Source organism: Rhinolophus sinicus, chromosome 17 (genome assembly GCF_057876585.1).
Source record: "Rhinolophus sinicus isolate RSI-liver-muscle chromosome 17, RSI-T2T, whole genome shotgun sequence".
Lineage (NCBI taxonomy): Eukaryota > Metazoa > Chordata > Mammalia > Chiroptera > Rhinolophidae > Rhinolophus > Rhinolophus sinicus.
The window spans coordinates 109883733-109908102 of NC_142517.1; the positions used below are offsets into that span (position 1 = coordinate 109883733).

Genomic DNA, 24370 nt, shown 5'->3' on the forward strand with positions numbered 1-24370 from the left:
AGTCTAAGTTCAGGGCTTATCTCACTGCCCCCAGGGCCCGGAAGCCCTCTGTGCTCCCCCATCTGGAAGGTCCTCAGTGTAAGAGCTCTCATGGTCAGTCTCTCCCTGAAGGATGCAGAACCCCTGATGAGATCCCAAATCCGGAAGTGTGTGAATGTGGGTGCCTGTTTACCTTAGAGGCCCACCATGGACGTGCTTGGAGAACACTGTTGGGGCAGGGTTCAGTTAACTGGGTGGCATGCTGCCACATTCAGTTGGGTGCCTTCAGAGCTGGGCCACAACACAGTATGGGTTCACAACTATACACTTTGAAGTCATAGACCTGAGTTTTCAAAGCAGACCGCTTTCCTGCTTTAGTGATGAACAGCTGTGCCAGTGTGAGCCTGCCCCGACATCTGCCTAGGGTGTTTCTGTGGCCCTACGTTGTGCAAGACACCTCCCACTTGTATCCCATGTCGTCTCCACAACAGCTCTGTGAGGCTGGTGGTTTTGTTCAGGGAGGTGAAGCGGCTTGGCCTGGGCAACCTGCTGGTAAGAAAAACTGCTAGACTGAAACCTGTGTCTGACAGCAAACTCTGTGCTTCCACGCCTGTCCACCACTGTAGACAGCACTAGGTGTGGCAGCCCCTCTTCCGACCTAGACGCTCAATAGGGGAGGCTCTGTCCTTAGCGAGTTTGCTCTCATAGACCCATTTCACATAGTTCCTGTCTGAGTGTTTGAAAGGTAATGGTGACCTTAGGAAATCATCTAGGACAACCAGAAAGTTGTTCTTTTTAAAATCTCTGGTCTTCAGAAATGACTGCTGAATATGCCTGCACGAGGAAGCAGTTCAACAGGAACCTCAGTGAATTTGGATTAATTCAGGTACTGAGGGTTCTGTATGGGTGGCACATTGTTGATTTTATTCCATGGACATTTAGACGTGTGCTTTTGCTGTCTGCTCTTGTGCCTCTTGTGCGGTAACTGGGGAAGAGGACGAGAGAAGGCTTTCGTTAATGTGATTCCCTTTTAAGAGTGCGGGGCTGGGTTCTCTTGTGCATTGAGGCTTTGGACTTAATCTCCTTCTCTGCTGGTTGGCAGATTTGGGCCTCAGCACATGTAAATTGTTTCTTGATTGTGTTTTTTTCTGAATACTCCAGGAAAAGTTTGCCCTAATGGCTCAGAAAGCTTATGTAATGGAAAGCATGGCCTACCTCACCGCGGGGATGCTGGACCAGCCAGGGTTTCCTGACTGCTCTGTCGAGGCTGCCATGGTGAAGGTAATCCCAGCACAGCTGAGGAAAGCTCTTCAGCCACAGCTGGTCAGGTGGTCAGGAAGCTGCCTGGGGCCACCCAGGGAGACAGCGGCAGTCAGGCTCTCGCCTGGGTTAGCCTCATCGCCAAGCCCAGCTCCATCCTGAGTCCCCCACTCCTGCCCAGCCACACCTCCCCCATCCTGAGGTCCTCCTTTTGGAAGGGAGTTGGCACCGACGAGCCTGTGCTGACCTTCCTCTTGGGTCCGTGGCAGGTGTTCAGCTCAGAGGGCGCCTGGCAGTGCGTGAGTGAGGCTCTGCAGATCCTGGGGGGCACAGGCTACATGAAGGGGTACCCGTACGAGCGCATGCTGCGTGACAGCCGTATCCTGCTCATCTTTGAGGTGCGTGCCCTGCCGCCAGCCCCGTTTCCCTCTGCTGTGGGCCCCGCTGGCTAGTGCGTTCTCTCATTGGACCCTCATCACACCCCTGCCTAGACGAGAAGGCTGAGGCGGAGAGGCCTTAGTGGAAGCAGCTCACTCAGGGTCCCATTGCCAAGGACCCTTTCTGCTGAGCCCACCACATCCTCGCAGCCCACCGCCTCCTGGCAACTCGCTACAGGTCTTTGCCAAGTTGGTGGGACAAGCAGAGATCTTGTAGGCGGCCTTGGTTTGACCTCGAATGCTCGCCCTGGGTCTGGGTTTTCTCAGTATACTGACACAGCTTAACGGGGTCATGTCTGAGGCCATCCTGTCCGGGCATTCTCACTGTCGAATTGCCGTCCCCCTAAGTTCACAAGCCTAGAGTCAGCTCATTGAATGTGTGCCAGGAGAGACCCAGGGCAGGGAGGAAAGGAGGGTTGGGGCCCCAGAGACACTGCAGACACCATCTCACCTTTGGGGTATCAGTGGGCTTGACTGCGCAGCCTGACTGACCAGGAGGAAGCCAGAATCCCAAGGTGTGAGGGACAGAGGTGCACCTCTCCTGAGGGGGTGACATCTCACGTGCACCTGGCCCTTGGGGGCAGAAAGGACTTTGACCAGGCTTAGGGGAGGGCACTTTGGGCCGAGGGCAGGGAAATAAGACATACCAGGCCCAGACGGGACCTTACTTGCCGGCACTAACTACTGTGTTTCCCCGAAAATAAGACCTAGCCAGACAATCAGCTCTAATGCATCTTTTGGAGCAAAAATTAATATAAGATCCGGTCTTCTTTTATTATAAGATCCAGTCTTATTTTATTATAAGACCAGGTAATAATATAATATAATATAATATAATATAATATAATATAATATAATAATAAATACCGGGTCTTATATAAGACAGGGTCTTATATTAATTTTTGCTCCAAAAGACGCATTAGAGCAGATTGTCTGACTAGGTCTTATTTTTGGGGAAACAGGGTAGGTGAATGGAGGTAGAACAAGCAAGTCTTTTTGGAAGAAGCAGCCATTCCTGCTGGGTGGGTCTGGGGCAGGTCGTGGAGTAGATGAGGGGTGGATGGAAGGGGACACAAGGCAGATTGCAGAGGACCTTGGAGCTGACTCTGAGGGCAGTGGAAGCTATAGAAGATCACAGCCCTGCTGACAGCGGCTTCCACAGTGCGGGTGAGCAGCAGTGCCACAGCCACCCAGTTACACGTGCAGCACTGCTGGGGCTGCCTGTGCACAGCCTCTGACCTCTGTACTGCTGGCCACAGGGGACCAACGAGATCCTGCGGATGTACATCGCCCTTACAGGCCTGCAGCATGCCGGCCGCATCCTGACTGCCAGGATCAAGTAGGTGCCGTGCCCACTCTGCTCCTCAGGTTCCCCCTGGGGTGGCAAGAGGTGGGTGGAGCAGTGTCCCTAAGCTCACTGTCTGGCTGGCTGAGGGAGGGAAGGGGGCAGGAACCCTGCTGAGTGAGTATGGGGCCTTGAAAGCCAGACTTCAGAGCGTGGCCTTCACCTGAAAGTGACAGGAGGAGCCAGTGCTCAGGGAAGCCCTCCATGCCTGCCTTGTGGTCAGTCCCCTGACAGCTCCTGTTTCTCACGTCACAGGGAGCTATTTTCATAAGCTGGGGAATGAGAGGTACCCCTGAAATAGTTGCCAGGCTTCAAGACCAACAGAGACCAGTTTATTTCTTCTCTTGCTCCCCATGACCCCCACCCTGGGGCCATAGAAATGAGTGCTGGAGCCCAGGATGGGCTCAGAGCGTTTTACAGATGGCTCACTGGGAGAGAACCACCTGGAAGCTGGATGTGACTGAGCAACTTGTGGAGGGAGCACCTCAGAGGATACTCTGGCTGCTCTCTGACAGTGCAGAAGGGTTGAGCCCGCAGCCAGGTGTCCAGCTCGCCCAGGCTGGGGGCGGGGCACGTAGGCGTTGGGTTGGCCCTGTACGGTTTTGCATAGTCAAGGAGAGGGAGCGGATGCCCTAGAGTTCTGGAATACTGAGGGGTGATCATGTTGCTGGGAGAAGCAGAAGGGCCTTGGGCTAGGGGGCCATGGGCTTTCTGCAGTGAGCTTAAACGGGGCAACGTGACCACTGTGCTCGAGACCATCGGCCGGAGGCTTCGGGACTCGCTGGGCCGCACTGTGGACCTGGGGCTGACGGGGAAGCTCGGAGCGGTGCACCCCAGTGTTGCGGTGAGTGAGCCCGGAAGGTGTAGCCTGTGCAATATCTCCTTCCCAGAAGGGACGTGACCAGGGGCACTGGGGAGGACCAGCCAGTCCTCCCAGCTGATGTCCCTTGTCTCCACCCCGTCACAATGGAGAACGGCCCAGCATGATATCGTGGCCTGGGCCCTGCAGCCCCTGCCATGCCCCGTGCTGGTGGGACAGGAAGGTCACCATGGGTGAGGTGCTGAGCTGACTCCTTTTCTCTGGCCTTCCAGGACAGTGCGAGAAAGCTCGAGGAGAACGTTTATTACTTCGGCCGCACTGTGGAGACATTGCTGCTCCGCTTTGGCAAGGTACGCAGCCCCCTGCAGCCCTCGGGATGGCAGGCCCTCCTACTGGGCATCAGGGAGGTGGGCCAGCATCTGTGAGATGGTATCTCACCAAGTGTTCATCTTTGGGAAATCGTAGTTACCGTGGAGGGGTGGGGAGGCAGGGCAGACTGTGGCTGCCTGTCCCAGGGACCACTCAGCTAGCTGTTTGGGAGCCCCTGCTGCTGAGCACCTTCCAGGTGAAGAGACTCTCCCTTCATTGAGAAGGGGCAGCCCCACTGGGGCCTGAATCTCGGGACCTGATCTGTGAGGCTCTGGCTGCTGGAGATGCACTGGCCTCATTTCTCAGCCTGGTTCCTGGGACCTGGTCTTGCCTTGACCCCAGCCCAAATCTAGACCGTGAAGGCGAAATAGAAGGTGGCCATGAGCCCACCTCCCACTTCCGCAGAAAAAGGCAATATTTATTGCCCCCTCCCCGAAGATGTGAGGCCAGGGGATGGGTGAAGATGTGCCCAGGGAGGGGCTGTGCGTGTCGGGACAGAGGCTTCTGTGTTCCCAGACCATCGTGGAGGAGCAGATGGTTTTGAAGCGGGTGGCCAATATCCTCATCAACTTGTACGGCATGACGGCTGTGCTGTCTCGGGCCAGCCGCTCCATGCGAGTAGGGCTCCGGAACCATGACCATGAGGTGAGCCAGCCCTCCCCTGCCCTGCCCTACTGTTACGTCCCCTGCCCTGCTCTTCCCTGCCCTGCCCTTCTCTGTCCAGCCCTCCCCTGCCCTGCTCTGCCTTCCCCTGCCCTGCTCTCCCCTGCCCAGCCCTCCTCTGTCCTTCCTTTCCCTTCCCTGCCCTCCCCTGCCCTGCCCAGCTCTCCCCTCGCCTGCCCTGCCCTTCCCTTCCCTGCCCTCCCCTGCCCTCCACGGCCCTCCCCTGTCCTTCCCTGCCCTGCCCTCCCCTGCCCTGCTCTCTCCTGCCCTGCCCTCCTCTATTCTGCCTTTCCCTTCCCTGCCCTCCGCGGCCCTCCCCTGTCCTGCCCTCCCCTGTCCTTCCCTGCCCTCCCCTGCCCTGCTTTGCCCTCCCCTCCCCTGCCCTGCCCACACACAGGCAGCCTCCTGCTGGCTTTGTCCTACTGTACTTTAATGAGACCTAGTAGCTGGGGGAAGGAGTCATTCATTGGGTGGCATGACCCAGGTGGGGAGTGAGTCTCAGGTGGGAGGGGCTAGGCAAGGGCCTAGCACCCAGTTGTGACCTAGAGTGAGTGAAGTGCAGGGTCCATGTAGCAGCTGATGTACATGCTGGCAGGTTTGTCACGTTGGCTGTGGCCTGTGGTGGACACTGCCAGCTCCAATGGGAGGGTCTGTGCTGCTTAGGATACAGGGCCACTCCCTTTCTTCTTCCTACCTGAGAGAAGAGGGTGGGTGAGTGACAGGGTCCCAAGGCCAGCACCCTCACCCTCTCTGCCCTCCTCACCCTGCTGGAGGAGATGGGTGCAGTCACTGAGTGCCTGCTCCATGTCCGTCTTTACGTGCATTGTCCCGCGGCCACAGGAGTCATGATCCCTCTAGCAAGGGAGGAAACTAAGGCTCAGAGATATTGAGTAACTTGCCCTTGGGAAAGAGCTCATTTGGCTCAGGGCTGGAATTAGAACCTAAGATTGTGTGACTTCTGAGCCAGGACTCTTAACCCCAGCCAAGCTGCCCAAGTTCTTTGCAGCTCAGAGGTCAGACCTCCGGGAAGGGGTCCCAGGGTTCTGTCTGACTTGACTCTGCAGGTTCTGTTGGCCAACATCTTCTGCACGGAAGCTTATTCCCAGAATCTCTTCACCCTGTCTCAGCTGGACAAGTGTGAGTATGGTGGTTTGGGGGAGGCAGGAGAGGGTCGGTTCCAGGTCATTGTTGACGTTGTTTCTTGACCCTGTCCGGCTCCCAGGGCCTGCTGGCTGCTCACAAACGTCCGCCATGAATGAGGGCTGGGTCAGGCCTGTGCGAGGCCGGCCAGGCGGGGGCACGCACCTACAGGTGGGGGCTCTGACAGCCCTAGTGCTGGCACGTGCCCTGAGAGGTGCCCAATGCCCTTGTACCTGCCCTCCATCCCTGCACTGCAGCGGGTCTGGAGCTCCCTTACTGCAGTGTCCCTGCTGTGGCCATGGGCCATGTGGGGCTTTGCTCCTGTTGCTTGGTTTGTCTCCCACAGCCATATGGCTGTGTCTCAGAGTGTGCAGCTCAAGTTCATCTCCGGCTCTTACAGTCCCGCTGACCTCAGGGCTTCATGTCATGTGTCCCCTGTTGCCAAGAGATGGTGGAGCCGGTCACATAATTCTGTGTAGTTCTGGCTCTGGTGCTTCCAGGCACCCTCCCCGGGTGCAGACCATGCTGTCTCCACAGTAAGGAAACAGCTTCTCCTTCAGCAGGCTTGAATTACAGAGGGGTCTTCTAGTGAACAAGGGCCTTCTCCTACTCCCACAGATCTGGAGTTTTTAGGGATTAACTAGATGAGTCCTTTGTTACTCAGAATGAAGCGTCTATCTGCAGCCCAGAATCCCTTCCTGGGGGTTCGGAGGGTTGGGAGGGTCACCCACGGGCTGACTTTGTTGGGGAAAAAATGCTCCAGCAATATTTCTATTATCACGGTGCAGAAAGATCATGTATTGTCTCTTTTTCTCCCAGATTCTCCAGAAAATCTAGATGAACAGATCAAGAAAGTGTCCCAGCAGGTCCTAGAGAGGCGAGCGTACATCTGTGCCCACCCTCTAGACCAGACATCCTGAAGCACAGAGACGGAGGTCCCTGCTGCCGCCAGCCCCCGGGCCACAATCCCTTGCTAGACGACTCACACTCTTTTCCCAGAAGGTGTAGAACTTGGAGTTACTCCAACTTGAACCATTTCTTCCCAGTCTTCACCTGAAGGTCTTTCTCCCGGCTGAGGAAGCTTTTCTAGGCTTTGACCTGTGGACATTGCTGCATAACGTGATCCCATGTTCTGATTGGGGACAGAGAGAGAATGGAATTGCTGAGACCTGCGATTTGAGGACATGCTGCTAGTTAGGACACTTCACTGTGGAGACTGGGGCCTGTGCTACCACCCCATGGCCTGGGGCTATGCAACCTCGTTCAGGCAGGGATAGCCATTTCTACTGGGCCACACATTCTCCAAACAACAGTTTGAAAGCTGCACACATGTTCATCCAGACCAGGAGCAAAATGCACTTAGAACATGTACCAGGAACCATTGAAAAAAAGAATATTAAATGTCACAGTTTGTGTTTACCCTTCTTTGCTGTACCAGTCACGCTTTTTCCTCAGAACCAGCCTTTAATGGGTGACAGTGTGGCCCTGAGCACTCCCTTCTAGTCCCTTTTGTCCTCACCTTGCAAGAAAAAGGCCCTGAAAGCTGTGGAGCAGGTGCCCAGTGTGGGCTGTGGGGGTGACGAGCCCTGTCTTTGATCCTTCTCAGGTAATGGGTGGAAAACCACAGTGCCTGGTATATGACCACACATGCTATTCCCACCTGGGCTTTCTCTCAGCTTTCTTTGCAGGGATTGGCCTCCACTCTTGAAGTGAGGGGAAAAAGGTGGCACTGACAGGCCACTTTAGGTGGCACTGGCAGGCCACTGCATTTCTCCAGGCTCCCTTCTGCTGTTACCTGCTAGATGTACACGGTCCCAGCATGTGCACACTGGTAAGTGTCAGGATTTGGTCTGTTTCCTGGGTGGTGTGGGGCTCCCCACTAAAAAAGCCCATTGTAGATGTTGCCTTGAGCGGGGGGAGGAAGCCAGACTCTCCTTTCCCTCTCAGTGTAAGTCGCACTCTGCTGTGATGAGAGAAATAGGCAGAAAGAAGAGTGGGAATACTACTGAGCCGGCTTAATGGGGTTGCCTGAACATTCTGCCAGGATTTTCGAAGCTAATCTTCTAAAGGTGAAAGTTTACAAATAATGACTTTGGAAATAACTTTCCAATGAAACTCAGAGTTCTTAAAGTATTTTATTGGCAAGGAGGCATTTTGCACAAAATGGAGAGTACATATCATTTCAGACGGTACGGGAGAACGAAGGTGCACAGAGCGCCTCTGCGGGGAAGGCTCGGGAAGCGTGCAGACCCTGCCCTCTCTGGGCAACACTCATGAAAGGGGGCTTCATTCTAGGCCTGGTGGCATGCAACTCCTGTGTCAACAGCAGGTTTTCTCCTTCCAGTTGAGTTTAAAACGCTGGAGCCACCAGTTCGGTTCTCCCTTTTTCTTTTCTTAAACATGTTGTGAGGAGGGGAGGCCCCTGTATGTACTTGTTACATGTTTTCAGCAACATGCACGGGCTACTTGAGATGCCCAGGGAACGTGTGCTGGGAAGACCTGCAGTCGAGCCCACCAGAGCACTCAGGCCAGTGAGGAAGCCTGGTGTTCATTCCTGGGCTGTAGCACAGCAGTGACTCTGAGCCCAGGGCACACTAAACGTAGGAGGAGGTCTTCACACAGCCCCTGAACCTGGGGCCTGTCCTGAAGGGAGGCAGCAGTGTTCAAGTGAGGACAGAGAGAAATCTCAATAGCTTTCAGCACTCCCTCCTGTTACATGGAGCTGTCACCTGCTGCCCTTGGGAGTCGGGGAGGGAAGAAATCCATCCTATTTATCCTGTTTTCTGGGAAAAGACTGGCAAACCTTGTTGCCAGATAAGCCCATCTCATTCTCCCTAACAAAGGTTCTAGTTCTGTTAACCCATCAATTTGGGTTCTCATCAACCTATAAATGATTTTGAGGTCCTTCATTAACAAAGGGTGAGAAAGAAAAGAGGACCCAGAGGAACTGATGTATCAAGACCCCAGTCTCCCCGACAGAGGGAGATGGCAGTGTCTTGAGCTCCAAGGGAGTTGGAAGGCCCCAGTGAAGCCTGGAGCTTCTGCCCCCAGCTGTTGCCTGGGCTTTCAGAGACCAGTCATGAGGAATACTGTTGAAGCTCAGAAAGCCCTTAGATCTGTTTTCCACCTTCCCACTTTATAGTTAAGAAACCTTGTAGTTAAGGCCCAGAGCAATGAAGGGACCTGCCCAAAGTCACCCAACAAGTTAGTATTAACTGCTGCAGCTAGAATTCGGGTCTCCTGAGTTCCAGTCCAGCTTTCAATTAGATACCAGACCCATTCTGAAGCTTGACTTCCAATTATGGGATATGAAACTAAATGGATATCTGAAACAGCATAGAGTTCCTGCCTGTCCACAGCACCCGGAGGCTCAGCTTTGCAAAGGCCTCGTCTGTTACCTGATACGGGCTTCAGTGCTAGAGGAGCAGGCAGTTCGAGGAAATGTGGTGGCTTCCTGTACAGGTCAAAGTCCCGGTGGCGCAGGTGCCAGCTCCACCGCCCTCGATCCAGCACAGGCCCTAGCATGTTAGCAAACAGCGTGTTCTCCTTCCATCCCTAAACGGGGCACAGGAAGTTAGGGGGAAGGTCCCTAGAGACACCCCACCCGAGCCCTGCTCCTCCCCATGGACCTCAGTGAGTTCTGTGGGGGTGCTGGTGGGCAGCAGCCTGAGGTGGTGGTCACTTTCAGTGCGACTATGGAGACCTGTCACTTGGAATCCGTTGGCTGTGAGCCAGGCTTGGCAGCATTTCTTCTTGGCTTTTTTCTGCTCTTCCCCAGAATCCTGAGGCTCTGCCATAGCTGAGAGGTAATTCTGTGCGTATGTGAATCTCTTCCTTGGCTCCTGGAAATGAGGGATAAACGTGTATAGAAGGGTGGTGGCAGACTTGGGAAGGGCTGACTGAGCCTCAGGTTCCCACGTAGGTGTGAGCAACAGCTGAGGGCACAGTGATAGTTTCTGACAACATAAACGGCTGCACTCAGGTGAACGAACTGTGCAGCAGCCCTGGGAAGGTTACATGGTTGTCCCCTTTGACAGAATAAGACCTTTCCTAAAGTCACCGTGCGCCTGAAGCCTCGGCCGAGGCCTTTTCTTCGGGGTGACAGCTACTCATAAGCAACCACAAAACACGCCCTAGAGGGGAGGAGCCTGTGTTCTAGTCTAGGAGCATCTGAGCGTGTGTGGAGGACCTTGGCTCACCCCTGCACGTGGAGGATTCATGTTCAGTGTGGGAGCAGCACCTCTCTCACAGCACCGGCTCTCCTGTCCACCCCGCCTAGCTGGTTGGCTCTCATCCACATACTGGAGATCTGCTGACCTCCAGGCAGGATGGTCAGACTGGAAAGCGCTCATGGGATTAGCCAACTGCTGTTACCCTGTCTGGAGTATAAACATTTGACTGTTTCCCACTCTGTGCCTCTCACTCACCTTGGCCATCTCTCGGTACAGCTCCTTCTTGGCAAGTGCCATAGAATTCAGGGTCTGAATGCTGTAGTTATGGACAGCATCTCGGGTAGGGGCTGAAATTCTGATCACCTTCACCACAGGCTTTGGAGGCTTTTTGCTAACCTGGCGGGCTCCTGTGATATTTTTCTGAAACAAGAGACAGCAGTCATTACCCACATAAGACCAAGCACCATCAACCACCTGCTCGTATTCAGCACTGGGGCATGGCTGCAATACAGGTATCGACTGTTGAATACTGGCATGGCCCACACGTGGTTCCAATTAGAATATTTCATATTTTGTCCAGTGTTTCTGGTTGTCCTCTGGGAAAGTTGGTCCGAATTAGTCAGTCTTCCTGTTCCTTCCAAACCCTACAGCTAGTGGATTATACCTCCTTCCATGATACTTCTTCCTTAGAGTTTAAAGTTGAATTTCTGACCAGAAGAGATTACTTGGTGAAGTAAAAACAGTGGTCAGCAGTTATTCTGATGCCTGGGGTTCTCTGCCCTGGAGCTGACCTGGCGAGGGATCGAGGGAATGAGGACTCACAGCTAAAGTACCTAGATGCCTGAGAAGTATATCCGATATTAAAGAAAGACCACAAACTGAAAACCTGAAGCTGAATTATTGGAAGAGGTGGGATAAAAATTTAAGATAAATGTAATAACCATTCTTAAAAGATATAAGTGGATATATTAGAAATATGAGGCAGAAGTAAGACCAAAGAAAAATATTGGGTATAAAAACATAGTAGAAATAAAGGACAAAAGTGAACGAGATGTACTGTAGCAGTGTTAACAGCTGGGGAATGAGTCAGTGAACTGAAATAATAATAATAATAATAATTATAATCAGCTTGAGATATGCTCCCAAGAGGCAGCCATGTATAAAAAGATAAAATTAGAAAACCTGAGTTTAGAAGTAGAAACACCTAAAAAATCCCAAAAGGCAGGGGAAAGTGAGAATAGGAAAGTTTGTAGTAATAATGAATATCAGAATGCATAAGGAAAATTCCAAGCTTGGACACTATTAGTGAGATTTAAAACAACAAACACAAAAATAAATCCTAAAAACTTCCAGAGGAAAAGAGCAGGCCACCTATGAAGGAAAGAGTTGGATTAACATCAGATTCCACAACAGCCATACTGTAAACAAGAAGGTAAAGAACTTGAACCTAAAATTTTATATCCAGGCAAAATGTTCATTTAATTTGTGAGGGCATAGTCTCAGGTTTACAAAGCTTTCGTATGTTTACAAAAGACCTTCCTTTGAAAATACACTTGGAAGAAAATTCAAAATGTAGGAGAAAATTCCAGGAATATTTGGACAAAGTTAGCAACTGATGGTGTCCAGTATCCTAGTGAAGTTTTCTCGTCTGAAAAGGACCAGGAAAATATCATAAGAACCTAGAACTGAAATTCTAGAGATATAGGAAATGGATGGTGGGATATAAGTAGGAAAAGAGATAAAAGGGTTATTATGAGTGCTATTTGTCTTATAAAGTAAATTAATACAAATTAGAAGTTTCAGAATTCAATAGGAATATATAAAAATAAATATGGTCTTTAGGATAACTACCTTAGAAACAAAGAATGTATAACTTTTAAGTCAGTGGAAGAAAACCTAGCCAAAGTTTGCCAATTAAAGAATCTTGGATTTTTTTAAGCTAACAATATGCTGTCTATAAAAAATGCTTTAGATGAAAAGATACAGATTTGAAATTAAAAGGAGGAAGAATATAAACTAGGCAAAAATGGACCAGAAAGACAAGACAAAATAGCTGGAGTAGCATTCTTAATATCTAACTACATAACTCGAGATAAAAATCTGTTGATGAGGCAAAAGGGATTTATATATTTAGAAAAGAAGAAATAACTATCAAGAATATCTTGTGCACCCAACTATAGTTTCAAATTTTATTAAGCAACAGCTGACAGGATTGCAGAGAGAAACAGACTATCTGTTTGATATCATTGGAGAGCAATTAAGGCAGCCAGGATTTGAGGGGCCTATAATCTGGAGAGAAGGGAAATATATTGAATGCATGTTTTCTTTTGTACATAGTTTTTTCTTAAAGCATTTGCTGATTCTTAAGTTGCACATGAATGAGATGAATGAAGCAGATAAGAACCCAAACAGAAAAAGCAGCTAAGAGGCTCAAATTTTAGGCAGATAATTTGGAAAGTGTCACTGTGCTAGGGACATAAAAATTGGATTTCAGAGTGTGCCATGGAGGAAGAGCCACCATGGTAACACCCTAGGCTCTCAATTCAGAATTCAGAAAATCTATGCTTTAAAAGTAAAGGCAAACCAGGAATAAACCTGTTTAAGGGAATTTGTCTTTTATTTCCTAGAAGAAAATTAAATTCTCTGGAAGAAGATATCATCAAGATCTCTACAATTTTTCATACATAGTGTCCATGTAATTAAAATTAACACCCCAAAGCAAAATTGGCTATGTATGGTGGTGCACGTTAACTGGACTTATTGTGGTGATCATTTCAACATATATACGAATATTGAATCATTGTTATAAGGTGTGATCAAATAATATAGTGAATGTTTTAAAATTATTACAGTAAAAGACACATTGCCATTAATCCCCCTCAAAGCACCCCTCCCCCACTTCGAACACACTTATCCCATCATTCTTGCCACTTTCTGAAGCAGTTCTGGGAGTCCTCTTTCGTGAGTGTCTTTAGTTGCACTGTCGTGGCTGCCTTGATGTCCTGAATCAGTTTGACTTTAGGGAAGAGCCAGAAGTCTCATGGTGCTAAATCCAGTGAATAAGGTGGATGAGGACACACTATAATGTTTTTATTTGAAAGAAATTGCCATACCAGAAGCAATGTGTGACACGGACATTTTCATGATGGAGGATGACTTTGGCACACTTTAAAACACACTTTCAGCCGTAGCTCACACCTGACTGACTGCACCAAACAAGTTTAAACTTGTCACACACTGTTACTAAGGTTCGACGCGCTGCTTCCCGTATGGAAGATCCCTGCCTTTCCATTAGATGGCACTCAGCAGCAGCATTCACCATATTTTGTGAGCAGACATCGCTTCCGGTACGGCAATTTCTGTCAAATAAATACATTACATTGTTTTGTACACTTGAAACTGAAAAACAAAACCAAAAACATTACAATGTGTCCTCATCCACCTTGTTCACTGGATCTGACACCGTGCGACTTCTGTCTCTTCCCTAAAGTCAAAATGACCATGAAAGGTAAACATTTTGAATCGATTCAGGACACTGAGGCAACGATGACAGTGCAACTAAAGACACTCACGAAAGAGGACTTCCAGAACTGCTTCAGAAAGTGGCAAGAACAATGGGATAAGTGTGTTCAAAGCGAGGGGGAGTATTTTGAATGGGATTAATGGCAATGTGTCCTTTACTGTAATAAATTTTTTTATTTACACATTCACTGTATTTTGTGATCATACCTAGTCTACCTGAAACTGATATGTCAGTTATATCTCAATTTAAAAAAATTAACAGACATGCCTGGAAACAGGACCAAATGATGAAAATAAAGAGAAAAGGCAGACAACTTAGAAAGAGACCCAAGGTAGTCCAGATAGTGAAATTAGGAAAGAACATTGAGATAATTATGATTAATGAGATAAGTAAGTGAAAAGACGGAGAACTTAACCAGATACCTGGAATTTATAGAAAAATCAAATGGTAATCTTAGAATTGAAAAAACAATCATTAAAATTATAATTCACTGGATGGGTTTAATAGACTGGACATACAACAGAAGAAAAGATTAATGAGTCAGAGAGAGAGAGTGGTTAAAAATATCCAGATTGAAGCACAAACGTACAAAAGATGGAAAATAAAACTTATGAGATATATAAGCAATATAAGATATACTCATAGTGGAAATATCTTATTTGTCATTAGGATCCCAGGAGGAGAGGAAGAGAGAATATGAATAGAACAGAAGTAATATCTGAAGAGAAATAGTGGCCTAGAATTTTAAAAATTGAATTATATTAAGCCACATATTCAACAAGCTTTATAGTCCCATAGAAAGATAAATACAAACAAAGAACAAAAACAAAAAAAAAACCCACCCACATAGGATCATAGTAAAACTGCTGAAAACCAAAGAAAAGGAGAAAAATTGTAAAGGCAACCAGAGGTCGCCTTTGTAAAGGTCACATTATCTTCAAAAGAGCGGGAGTGAGACTGACAGCTGACTTCAACAATGGAAGAAACAATGTAAGTCGAAAGACAATGGATTGATATCTTTAAAGTGTTAAAATAACTGCCAGGCTAGCACTTTTGTCAGGAAAAATATCCAAAAAAATCTAGCCAGAGAAAAATGATGAATGAGAACTCATTAAACACTTCTCAAAAAAATACACGTATGAAAAGGTAAGTCAAATTGGGAAAAGATGTTTGTAATATATGTAACTGACAACTCATCCACATTAAAACAAAACAAAACAAAAACACTAAGAAAAGTACAACTAAATTTCTTTTTTTGGCGGGCCCAGTGGCTCACGTAGTTGGAAGCTGGGCTCCTAACACCAAGGTCACCGGTTTGATTTCCGCACGGGCCAGTGAGCTGCGCCCTCTACAGCTAAGATTGTGAACAACAGCTCTCCCTGGAGCTGGACTGCGGTGAGCAGCTGGAGGTTGGTGTGAGCTGCTGTGTGTTGCTATGGGTTACCATGAACCGGCCGGTGGCCAGTGTGAGTGGCTGGCAGCCGGTGAGAGCTGCCGTGAGCTGCTGAGTGGACAACCTACAACCAGCGACCGACTGCCTCAGCCGGTGGGGAGCACAAGGCACAAAATACCAGCATGGGCCAGGGAGCTGTGCCCTACACAACTAGACTGAGCTTGAACTGGAGTGGGTGGGGGAGCGGAAGAAAGGGGGAAAAATTTCTTTTAAATGGAGGGAAAACACATTTGAAGAAGCACTTCACAAAAGGGGATATCTAAATAATGTGTGAAAAGTGCTCAACATTATTATTTAGTGAAAGGCACATTAAAACAAGAATATAATACCAGTACATAAAGATTGACCGATCCTAGTGTTTACAAGGTTGTAGCACAACTGGAACTCCCATAAATTTGCTGCTGGTGGCAGTATGAAATGGTACATCCACTTTGGAAATGTGGGAGTTAAAAGTTAAACATATACCTACTTTATGGCCCAGTAATTTTACTATTAGGCCTATGCCCAAGAGGGATGAGTATATAGTTCAAACAAAAAGGAGCTGTACAAAAATGTTAACCATAATAACACTCCTGCCAAAAAAACACACAAAAAAACCCACAAATGTAAATTAGTAGAATACATAAAGTAATTGCAACATACACACAATGGAAAACTCAGCAATAAATATATGTGTAATAACATACATATTTAAAAAATGCCAGTGCAAGAATGCATATTGTATGATTCCATTATATGAAGTTTAACATCAAGCAAAACTCATATAGTGATAGAATTCAGGATAGTAGTTAACTGGGAAGGGGCAGGATACTTTCTGGCAGGATAGAATTGTTCTACATCCTGACCTGAGTAATGGTTTCACAGGGTGTGTGTGTGTGTGTGTGTGTGTGCATGTGTGTGTACATGTAAAAATGAATGAAGATATACACTCAAGATTTATGTATTTTACTAACTGTAACATATACGTCTAAAAAAATATTTCCAGAGATAATAAAAGGGACCTATCAAAGTTACAAAAGATTCAAATTAACAGCATAAAACAGTTCTAAATATGTGTATATATAAAATAGCCTTGAAATATATAAAGCGAAAACAGATACAAAAGAGGAGAAACAAATCCATAATCATAATTGAAAACTTTAACAGACTCCATGTAGTAACTGAAAGAAGAAACAGAATTTAAAGATAAGGATATAGAAGACTTGAAAAAAAATAAAGTTGACAAAATTGAAATATATATAACACTACATTAACAACTACAGGATACAGTTTTTTTTAAAGTACACTGGAACATTTACCAGAATTGACATGCTGAACCACAAATCAAATCTCAACAAAGGGTAGAAATTATACAGAATACATTCTTTGATAACAGTGAAATTAAGGTAGAAATCAATAACAAAAAGATAGGGGTAACTAAATAATCCCAAAGTATTTGGAAATTAAATATATTATTAAATGACTCATGTATCAAAGAAGAAATCAAAATGGAAATTAGAAATATTTTAACTGAGTCCTGAAAATATGGTGTATAAAAACTTGGGGAATGCATTTAATGTTCATAGGAAATTTATAGCCAAAATGAATATAATAAAATGAAGAATGCCTGAAAATCAATTATCTAATCATCAATCTGAAGAAGTTAAGAAAAGTAAATTAAATCTAAAGAAAATAAAAAGAAGGAATATGCCGAAATGAATGAAATAGAAGATACATGTACAATATGGAAATCAAAACAACAGCTAACATTGGTTCTTTGAAGAGAATAATATATACATAAATGCAATTTCAGTAAAGATCCCAATCATCCATAAACAGACCCATGCATAAATGGCAACTTGATACGAAAGTTTGGCAGTATAGATCACTGGGGAAGGGATGGGCTTTTAAGCAAAGTTGCTGGTACCATTGAGCATATGGAAGACATGAAATTAGATTCCTACCCTCATACAAAAAATAAATTCCTGATGGATTAAAATTTATTTTAATGAACAAAATTTTTAATTTTTCAGAAGAAAACAATAGTTTTATGACTTAGGGGTAGAAAAAGACTTCTTAAATGAAGTACAAAGAAAAATTTAAGTCATAACGGAAGAAATGGAAAATTTACAAAATTTAAAATAACTTATCTATTAAAAGACACCATTAAGAGTGAAAAGCTAAGTCTTACTGTAATATGTATGCATGGAAGTAGAATAATGGGAAATCATGCACAGTTGGTAGGCATATATTTGTATAAACATTTTAGAAAATAAACTATTATCCTGGCAAGTGGAAGTACCACTAAGTAATTCTAATCCTAGGTATATATCTGGCATATATATTTTTAGGAAATATGTTAATATGTTTGCAATTATATTGTTTAAAGAGGAAAACAAACAATATAAATGCCCATCAGTAAGCTGTGGTATATCCCTACACCTAGACACATAAACATGGTTAAATCTCATTAATACTGAGGAAAAATTAAAACTGTAGAAAATTATATACACTATCATTCCATTTTATAACATTCAAAGATATGCAAATCTAAACAAAATGTTTATGAATATATGCATAAGCAGTAAACTAAGAGAAAAGCAAGTGAAAGATAAAATTCAGGATGGTGGTAACTTCTGGGATAAAGGGTAAGAGAAGGGTAAGGGTACTATAAAAGTATTAAAATATTGAAAATGTTTGATTTCTTAAGCTGGATAGTGGGTGTAAGATATTGGGGTTTTATTTTTTATTTATTTTTAAAGATTTTATTGGGGAAGGGGAACAGGACTTTATTGGGGAACAGTGTGTATTTCCAGGACTTTTTATTCCAAGTCAAGTTGTTGTCCTTTCAATCTTAGTTGTGGAGGGTGCCGTTCAGCTTCAAGTTGTCTTTTCAGTCTTGGTTGTGGAGGGCGCAGCTCAGCTCCAGGTCCAGTTGCCGTTGCTAGTTGCAGGGGGTGGAGCCCACCATCCCTTGCGGGACTCGATGAATTGAACTGGCAACCTTGTGGTTGAGAGCCCACTGGCCCATGAGGGAATCGAACCAGCAGCCTTCGGAGTTAGGAGCACGGAGCTCTAACCGCCTGAGCCACCGGGCCGGCCCCGGGTTTTTATTTTTACCAGTACTTCCACGTATGCTCTAATGTGTATGTTTAATAAAAGTATTAATAAAACAAAACTATATTATTCATTAAAACAGGAACTTATGATAATTTTTGGAAAGTAAAAACATGACCAGTACAATTTAAAATTATAAAACTGTGGTCACAGAGGAAAATCAAACTAGTGATATGGAAGCTAGAGCAGAACTCTGTGTATAAAGTCAACACGTACGTACAAATTAAGAGGGAAAAAATCAGGGAGGAAGGCTCTTTAAGTTTCAGTGAAAACAAAAAGGTCCCCACATGGACACCTCGATATGAATACCAATGATTAAGAAAGAGGTTTAAAAGACTCTAGAAGGAGTCACAGTTTAGTCAAAAAGGAGAAAGAATCAGAAGGACATCCGTCTTATCTGCTAAGTCTTGATTTTAGAAAGCAATAGATTTGGTGTTGTGACGGTGGAGTGTGTGTGTGTGTGCGCGGGTAGGGATTTGAATATATAATCCTAAAAATAGCTCATTTGCTATTCAGATGCAAAGATAGAATGACGACCTTGGAACTGCAGGCACCCTGAAAGTTTATTATCCACAAAAAGTTTCTGAAAGAGAAAAATAGTAAAGCAAGGATAAAGTAGACACAACCCCCAAATAGTAGCAAACACAGATATAAGTAAAATTTGTGGCTGGCTGGCCAGCAGACTCTAGTGTGGTGGAGCAAGGAGCTCAATCCTCTCCTCAAAAGCAATTATAAAACTGGAAAAAATTGTCAAAGACAACCAATGGAAATTGACCAAAAGCATACAAAAGAGAAGTGTTTATTCATAATCTACTGAATCTCAGGTAAGAACAGTAGGAGTAAGTGTCATTCCTGCCATCCAGTACTATCAGAGCAGCTGTTCTAGGGTGGGGTCACTCATGAAAATCAGCAGCTGCTCTGCTCACTTGAGAGGAAGCTCACCGGCTTGGGAATGGGTCTTTAAAAACCCCATATGCATGGTTAATTATAAGTAGCAACAGCAATGTCAGCAGCAAACAAACAGAAAAGGCCAGCTGCTCTGAGCCTGAGGTCGCAGTCCTCCATGGAGCAAGCAACATGCTGGCAAATTAATGAGGATTGAACAGGAAGACACGGGAAATGAGACAGTCACAGAGGACCTTGATAAGCTCTTCACACATCCCTTCCTGACTGCCTGTCTGCTCACGCAAAGGAGGTGTGAGAGGGCCCAGTGGAAAGTAAAAGAGCACACTTCGAATGCATTCCCCTGCCCATACACAGCCCCACTGATAAATATTGGAAGTTTTCTGGCTCAAGGTGTTTGAGCACAGCATCTGACCAATTATCGGCTGATCACTGACTGAAGCAGACACAGGGGTGACCCCAACAAAGCCAGGCTTAAAAAAAATACACCATACAGTTAATAGCAATCATATACCCTTGAGGAGACAGGTTCCGCAGACGTAGTAAACTGCAGGCAAATGACTAAATAACCACCACCACCAGCACCACAGTGGGCAAAATAATCCAGAGTTGTTGCAATATATTTAGATGTCTCCTTAAAAATTACGAGACATGCAAAACAATAGGAAAGTTTAAACCTTATTCAAAAAATAAAGCAGTCAGTGGAAACCGAGTGGGTCCAGCTGGTTGACTTAACAAAGACTTCAAAGCAGTTATTATTTAAAAAAAAAAGAAACAAAAACTTGAAAAATTTAAGCAAGTCAAGAAACAGACAATCTGAATGAAAAAATATTTTCAAAAAGAGCTAAATGAAAATTCTGCAGTTATAAAATGCAGTAACTGAAGTGAAAAATTCACTATAAGGACACAACAGCAGAATCGAGCTGCAAAGAATCTGAACTTGAACATAGATCAATAGAGATTATCCAATCTGAAGTACAGAAACAGAATTAAAAAAAAATTAATAGAGCCTCCAGACCTGTGAAACACTATTAAGTAAACCAACATGTACATACTGGAAGTCTCAGAAGCGGGGTGAGGGTGGGGATGGAGAGGTGGGCGGGCGGAGAGAAAGGAGCAGAAAAGGGTATTTGAGGAAATAAAGACCAGAAACATTAATCTATCGATCTAGAGAATCTCAATGAGCCATAAGTGGAAGAAATATAGAAGATCCCCACTTGGACATATTAGAATCAAACAGTTGAAAGAAAAGACAGTAAGAAAATCTTGGAAACAGTAAGAAAACAATAACTTATGTACAGGGAACAACAATATGATTAATGGCTAAATATCAGAAACAACAGAGACCAGAATACAGTATAATTATATTTTCAAAGTGCTGAAAAAAAAATTGTTGGTGAATACCAAGAATTCTATATCCAGCAAAAAGTATCTTTCAAAAATGAATGTAAAATAAAGATACTCTCAGTTAAAGACAGAATTTGTTGGTAGTGACCTGCCTTAACAGTTATACTAAAGGAGGTCCTTAGAGCTGAGAAGAAATAACACCAATTGATAACTAGAATCTCCTAAAGAAATATCACTGGAAAAGAAAAATATGTGGGTAAATAGAAAAGATTATATAAATACATTTTTCCTTTCTTCTCTTAACTTTTAATTTAAAAGACATGATTACATAAAATAATTATAACAGTATATTTTGGGGTTTATTGCACATATATGTATATATAGATATAAGAGGACATTAATAGCATATAGGAGGGGGAGAAAATGGAACAATATTGTAAAACATTTTCTACATTTTACCCAACTAAAGTTAGTAATAATCTGAAGTAGACTGTGATAAAAATAAGATGCATATTACAGAAGAATTCTAGAGAAACAATTAAGAAATAATTGTTAACGGTAAATTTAAGGAATTTTAAAGGTAAACAAAGGTAATTTTAAAGGTAAACAAAGGAATTAAAATGGTACACTGAAAATATCTACTCAACACAAAAGGAGGCAGTAAAGGAGAAACAGGAACAAAATCAACATGAGATATACAGAAAAAATAGAAAACAGAAGACATAAATCTAACCCTATCAAAATTATACATAAATTGACAACGGCACAGATTGTCAGACTGATTAAAAAAAAAGACAAGATCCAACTATATGCTAGAAGACACATTTTAGATGCAAAGGCACAAATAATTTGAAAATCAAAGGGTGGAAAAAAAACACATGTACACAATCCAGGAGGCAGCTGGGTGCGTACATTATCAAATGACAAAATGGTCTTTAAGATGAGAAATGTTAGTAGAAACAAAGAGGGATATTTCATAATGTTTAAAGGGTCAATTCATCAGGAAGACATAACAATTATAAGCACAAAATACTTAACAAGGCACCAAAATACAATAAGCAAAATTGACAGAATTGAAAGGAGAAACAGACAATTCAACCATTAATGTACAGAGACTTCAATACCTCATTTTCAATTGATAGGACAACTGGAAAGAAAATCAGTCATGACAGAAGACTTGAACAGTATTAACCAACTTGACCCTCCATTTATATAACACTCCTCCCAATGTCAGAAAAATACATATTCCTTTCAAACCTCAGGATGGAGCATATACCAGGCCATAAAACAAATTGCAATAAATTTCATAGGATAGAAATCATATGAAGTATGTTCTCCAGTCACAACAAAATTAAATTAAAAAATTAACAAAAAGACATTTGAGATGGCTCCAAATATGTGTATACAAAACAACACACTTCTAAAAACCACAGTGGAAATTATAAAATATTTTGTGGTGAATGAAAACTAAAATATAACATATGAAGTTTATGGGATGCATCTAAAGCAGAGCTTAGGGGGAAATTTGTAGCTGTAAATAGATATATGAAAAAAAGATCTCAAGTCAAAACCTCCACTTTATTCCTTCAGAAACTAGAGGCACAAATTGAATCCAAAATAAGCAGAAGAAAATTATAGTTTAGAGTGGAAATAAATGAAATAGAAAATAGAAAAACAGAGAAAATGAATTCCAAAACTGATTATTTGAAAAGACGACCAACACCGACAAATGTTAGCTAGACTCATCAAGAAAAAAAAAGAGACTTGATACAAATTTGTAAAATCAGGAATGACAGAGGAGATATTCTACTGATTTCACAGAAATTAAAAGGATTACAAGAGAAGACTATGAATAATGATATGCCAATAAACTATATAACTTAGATGGACAAATTCCTAGAAAGACACAGATTACCAAATCGGTTTTAAGAAATAGATATCTGAATAGACTTATAACAAGTACAGAGATAAAATTAGCCATTTAAAATTTCCCCACCAAGAAAGCTCAGGCTTAGATGCTTGGTTCAACCAAATATTGAGAAAATGAATACTAACATTTCACAAATTTCCAGAAAATAGAAGAGGAAGAAACACTTCCTGGGGCAATATTACCCTGATACCAAAGTCAGACAAAGATATCCCAAGAAAAATACCAAATATTAGCAAACCAAATTCAGCCGCACATAGATAAATAATTATATACCATGACCAAGTGAGATGTATTCCAGGAATGCAAGGTTTTAACATCTAAACATCAAATAACGTAATACACCATGTTAATAAAGGACAAGAACCACCTCAATATATGTATGCAGGGGAAAAAAGCATTTGAAAGGGGCCGGCCCGGTGGCTTAGGCGGTTAGAGTTCCATGCTCCTAACTCTGAAGGCTGCCGGTTCGATTCCCACATGGGCCAGTGGGCTCTCAACCACAAGGCTGCCAGTTCAATTCCTCAAGTCCCGCAAGGGATGGTGGGCTCTGCCCCCTGCAACTAAGATTGAACACGGCACCTTGAGCTGAACTGCCACTGAGCTCTGGATGGCTCAGTTGGTTGGAATGCGTCCTCTCAACCACAAGGTTGTGGGTTTGACTCCCGCAAGGGATGGTGGGCTGCGCCCCCTGCAACTAGAAACGGGAACTGGACCTGAAGATGAGCTGCGCCCTCCACAACTAAGCTGAAAGGATAACAACTTGACTTGGAAAAAAGGCCTGGAAGTACACACTGTTCTTCAATAAAGGCCTGTTCCCCTCCCCCAATAAAATCTTTTTAAAAAAAAGCATTTGACAAAAATCCAATATTTATTTATGATAAAAGCTCTCAACACACTAAGACTATAAGGGAACTTCCTTGACCTGATAAACTGCATCCAAAACCTGCACTTAATATCCAACTTAATGGTAAAGGACTGAATGCTTTCCCCTCAAGGTCAGAAATAAGGCAAGCATGCCTGCTCTCACCACACCTATTCCACACTGTAATTTATACTACAAGTTCTAGGCAATAAAAAGTGGGGGAGAGCAGTGAAGAGTAATGGATTGACCGTTTGTGTCCCCCTCTCCCCTCCACACACAAATCATATGTTGAATCCCTAACCCCCAGTGTGGCTGTATGTAGAGTAAGGAAGTAATTAAGGTTAAATGAGGTCATAAGAGTGGGGTCCTGATCCAGTAGGATCAATGCCCTTACATTAGCTTCCAGAGAGCTCACTTTCTCCCCACACCTGCCCACAAAGAAGAGGTCAATTGAACACAGCCGTCTATAAGCTAAGAGGCCTCAGAATGAAATTCACTTCACTAGCACATTGATCTTGGATTTCCCATCCTCCAGAACCATAAGAAAAAATAATTTCTGATGGGTAAGCCACCCAACTTGTGGTATTTTGTATGGCAATCTGAGAAGACTAATACAGGAAGGAAGGAAGCGAGGAAGGGTATCCAGATTGGAACGGAGGAAGTAAAATGATATTTATCCATGGATGCCATGATCCAATTGCAAAAGGTTTCAGGATACGAAGTCAATATACAAAACTCAATCGTATTTCTATATTGTGGCAACAAGCAATTCAAAAATTAAAGAAAATAACTCAGTTCATAATTTATTAATTTCACAAAGTGTAAGACTTGTACACAACAGCTACAGAAATTACTGAGGAAAATTAAAGAAGACCTAAGTAAAAGCAGAGACATTAAGTGTTAATGAATTAGCAGCTTCAAAATTAAGATGGCAGTCCTCTCCCAAATTGATCTATAGATTCAGTAATCCTCATGAAAATCCCACAGGCTTTTTTTTTTTTTTTTTTGGTAGAAACTGGCATTCTGATCCTAAAATTTATCTGAAAATGCAAAGGATCATAATAATTTTGA

The 24370-nt window shown here is 44.1% G+C and overlaps 2 protein-coding genes across 5 annotated transcripts in view; one reads left to right on the forward strand and one right to left on the reverse strand.

Moving 5' to 3' along the window:
• The window catches only part of ACAD9 (acyl-CoA dehydrogenase family member 9), a 43709-nt gene extending 36271 nt beyond the window's left edge, over positions 1-7438 (forward strand). Inside the window, exons 10-18 of one of the 4 annotated variants that reach the window (XM_074334305.2) lie at positions 795-865; positions 1141-1260; positions 1509-1637; positions 2936-3015; positions 3718-3865; positions 4114-4191; positions 4727-4855; positions 5938-6010; positions 6833-7438. In XM_074334305.2, coding sequence (XP_074190406.1) covers positions 795-865; positions 1141-1260; positions 1509-1637; positions 2936-3015; positions 3718-3865; positions 4114-4191; positions 4727-4855; positions 5938-6010; positions 6833-6933 — 929 coding nt within the window. In that variant the 3' untranslated portion in view covers positions 6934-7438. The remainder of the gene's footprint in view (positions 1-794; positions 866-1140; positions 1261-1508; positions 1638-2935; positions 3016-3717; positions 3866-4113; positions 4192-4726; positions 4856-5937; positions 6011-6832) is intronic. The other 3 variants (XM_019717560.3, XM_074334314.2, XM_019717561.3) reach the window with 3 other exon arrangements.
• Positions 5533-24370, reverse strand: part of CFAP92 (cilia and flagella associated protein 92 (putative)) — a 136053-nt gene continuing 117215 nt past the window's right edge. Inside the window, exons 13-16 of the mRNA XM_074334299.1 lie at positions 10441-10605; positions 9643-9855; positions 9412-9568; positions 5533-5567 (exon numbers count right to left, since the gene is read on the reverse strand). Coding sequence (XP_074190400.1) covers positions 5533-5567; positions 9412-9568; positions 9643-9855; positions 10441-10605 — 570 coding nt within the window. The remainder of the gene's footprint in view (positions 5568-9411; positions 9569-9642; positions 9856-10440; positions 10606-24370) is intronic.